Source organism: Bison bison, unplaced genomic scaffold (genome assembly GCF_000754665.1).
Source record: "Bison bison bison isolate TAMUID 2011002044 unplaced genomic scaffold, Bison_UMD1.0 scf7180017864266, whole genome shotgun sequence".
NCBI lineage: Eukaryota > Metazoa > Chordata > Mammalia > Artiodactyla > Bovidae > Bison > Bison bison.
In genome coordinates, this window is record NW_011494838.1 from 1,912,421 (window position 1) to 1,915,167 (window position 2,747).

Here is a 2,747-nt window from a genome sequence, read left to right on the forward strand (position 1 = left end):
AGGGTCTTGACGGGTTCGGCGACGTTGCGGGTGTCCCAGAACTTCACCTTGCAGTCATCCCCGCAGCTGGCCAGGTAGTACTGCTTGTTGGGGTTGAAGTCCAGGTCCCGCACCAGCTGGCCATGAGCACTCTCGATGCAGTAGATCTGGCTGGGAGCAGGCAGTGGACACACAGGTAAGAGGGGGGACATGGGAAGCACTGCCCCCCACATCCTCTCCCAGACCCTGGCCAGCGTGGGGTCTGGGCTGGGGGCTCCTGCTCGCAGTCCACACCTGTGACCCTGCAGATGGGGGCTGCCTGGCAGCTCTCAAGGGGGTGACCTGGCATCTTGATGAGAGGGAGCCGGAGGGAGGGGACTGTCACGGAGGAGCAGAGACAGACTGGACAGCCCACGTCCAGAAGGACCAGAGACACAGAAAGGGGGTGGAAAGCAGGATACGGTGCTGACAGTGTCAGGAGACACAGAGACAGAAGAGGAAGGAGAAGCTAGAGAAACACTGAGGGAGACTGCCTGTCATGGCCAGGCCCGTCCCTCACCCACACACACAGCCTGGGTGCCAACACGGCGGCGGGAGGGGCTGAGTCGGCCACGGCTGTTTAGAGTGCACATGTGCACATGTGTGCGCATGCACACACGTGTGTACACAACGCACGCAGCACACATGCACGTGTGTGCCCACACGGGTACATGTGTCCACACATACAGGTGTATACGCCCACACACGTGTGCAGAGGAGAACAACATACGTGCAGGTGTACACACGTGCGCAATGCACATAGCACACACGCATGTGTGTGCCCGCACGGGAACATGTACCCACACATACGGGTGTACATGCCCACACACGTGTGCAGAGGAGAACAACATACGTGCAGGTGTACACACATGTGCGCAATGCACATAGCACACACGCATGTGTGTGCCCGCACGGGAACATGTACCCACACATACGGGTGTACATGCCCACACACGTGTGCACAGAAGAGCAGGCACACACACACACGCACGCACAGACCTGACTGATGCCCCACCGCCCAGCTCCAAGCCGCCTCTCACAGAGTGTGGAATTACACTGTTGCGTCTCTACCGCAACCCCCTCTCACGTCACACACCCAAACCAGAGGAGCGGTCATCCTGAGGTGGGACAGCGGCTTTGGACAAGAGGCCTGCGTCCAGCAGGATGGACGAGGCCTAGCACAGCCCCAGGACATGCCTGTCATTTCTCCCTCTCCACGTGCTGCTCTGGGGGAGCGTCCCCTCCTGTAGGTGCTGGGTCACGTGCTCCCTGCAGCTCCCGGGGAGCAAAACCCCAGGCCTCCATGCTCCATGCCCATCATTCCGCCCTCTCCGCGTGCTGCTCTGGGGGAGCATCCCCTCCTGCAGGCGCTGGGTCACGTGCTCCCTGCAGCTCCCGGGGAGTGGCACCCCAGACCTCCATGCTCCCACTCACAGCAACGACTTAGTCCTTTCCATCTTTGCTCCCAGGCCGGGTTTTCCGGCCCAAAGCCACTTAAATCAGGAACTGGTTTCTAATTCTGTACCTTTCCAATAGCCTAGTAATTTCTTCCTAAAACAAGAAGCCCAAGCCTCAAGATTTTGAGAAGTAAGTAGGGAAATGGATAAAACCAAGCCTGCTGAGGTCCCAGGGCCTGCGGAGTGCTGACCCAGGCTTTCCTGCCGGCTCTAGGCGCGGCGGCCTGAACACAAAAGCCCTGTGCACCCCCCGAGCAGCGCCGGAAGCAGCCGGCTGAGGAGGTGCACAGGCTGTGGGCAGGAGAGAGACCGTGTTGAGAAAAGCCTGGCTCACCCACTGCCCAGCACCCCAGGGACGCCCTCCAGGGACGGTGGGCAAGGGGGCTGCAGGGTGCCGCCCCTCAGGCCCTGGATTTGGGGTCTGTGAGTTTAGCTTTTGAGGTTCTCATATAGACCCCCAAAATCTTCACATCCTTCAAGGAACGCTAAGAATAGAGAAAGGCGGCCACAGGCCCTGGAGGCATGCATTCTGGTCCCGAGTCCCCACAGTCTGAGCCCACAGCTTTCAGCACCTCACAGCAAACCCCGCATAGCCCGGCACAGACACACACGTCGATTATGGATTACCCCCTGCACTTTCATGGGGCCCCGGACCGAGATTTAAGGTGGTGCCCCCGCCCTTGAAGGCAACAGGAGTTATTTCCCGACCTCCGTCTCTGCAGCTTAGTGATAAATTACGGTGTGCTGAGGGGATAAACTGTATCTTAGAAAAGATTGCCGTGCTCCCGTTGCCATGACAACAGAGCGCACCCCGTCACTCCTCTGCCCGTCAACACCACACCTGGTGCACAGAAGCCGCTCTCTGCTCTGTCAGCGGCGAGGGCCGCCTGTGTGATGCCTTAGGTGACACTCTCTGCTCTGTCAGCGGCGAGGGCCGCCTGTGTGATGCCTTAGGTGACACTCTCTGCTCTGTCAGCGGCGAGGGCCGCCTGTGTGATGCCTTAGGTGACAACGTGTGATCACCCCCTGTCAGCGGCGAGGGCCGCCTGTGTGATGCCTTAGGTGACACTCTCTGCTCTGTCAGCGGCGAGGGCCGCCTGTGTGATGCCTTAGGTGACACTCTCTGCTCTGTCAGCGGCGAGGGCCGCCTGTGTGATGCCTTAGGTGACACTCTCTGCTCTGTCAGCGGCGAGGGCCGCCTGTGTGATGCCTTAGGTGACACTCTCTGCTCTGTCAGCGGCGAGGGCCGCCTGTGTGATGCCTTAGGTGACA

General features: G+C 59.9%; 1 protein-coding gene across 1 annotated transcript in view; it reads right to left on the reverse strand.

The window, feature by feature from the left end:
- TSSC1 (tumor suppressing subtransferable candidate 1) overlaps window positions 1-2,747 on the reverse strand; it is a 63,217-nt gene that overhangs the window by 5,659 nt on the left and 54,811 nt on the right. Inside the window, exon 9 of the mRNA XM_010848442.1 lies at window positions 1-150. Coding sequence (XP_010846744.1) covers window positions 1-150 — 150 coding nt within the window. The remainder of the gene's footprint in view (window positions 151-2,747) is intronic.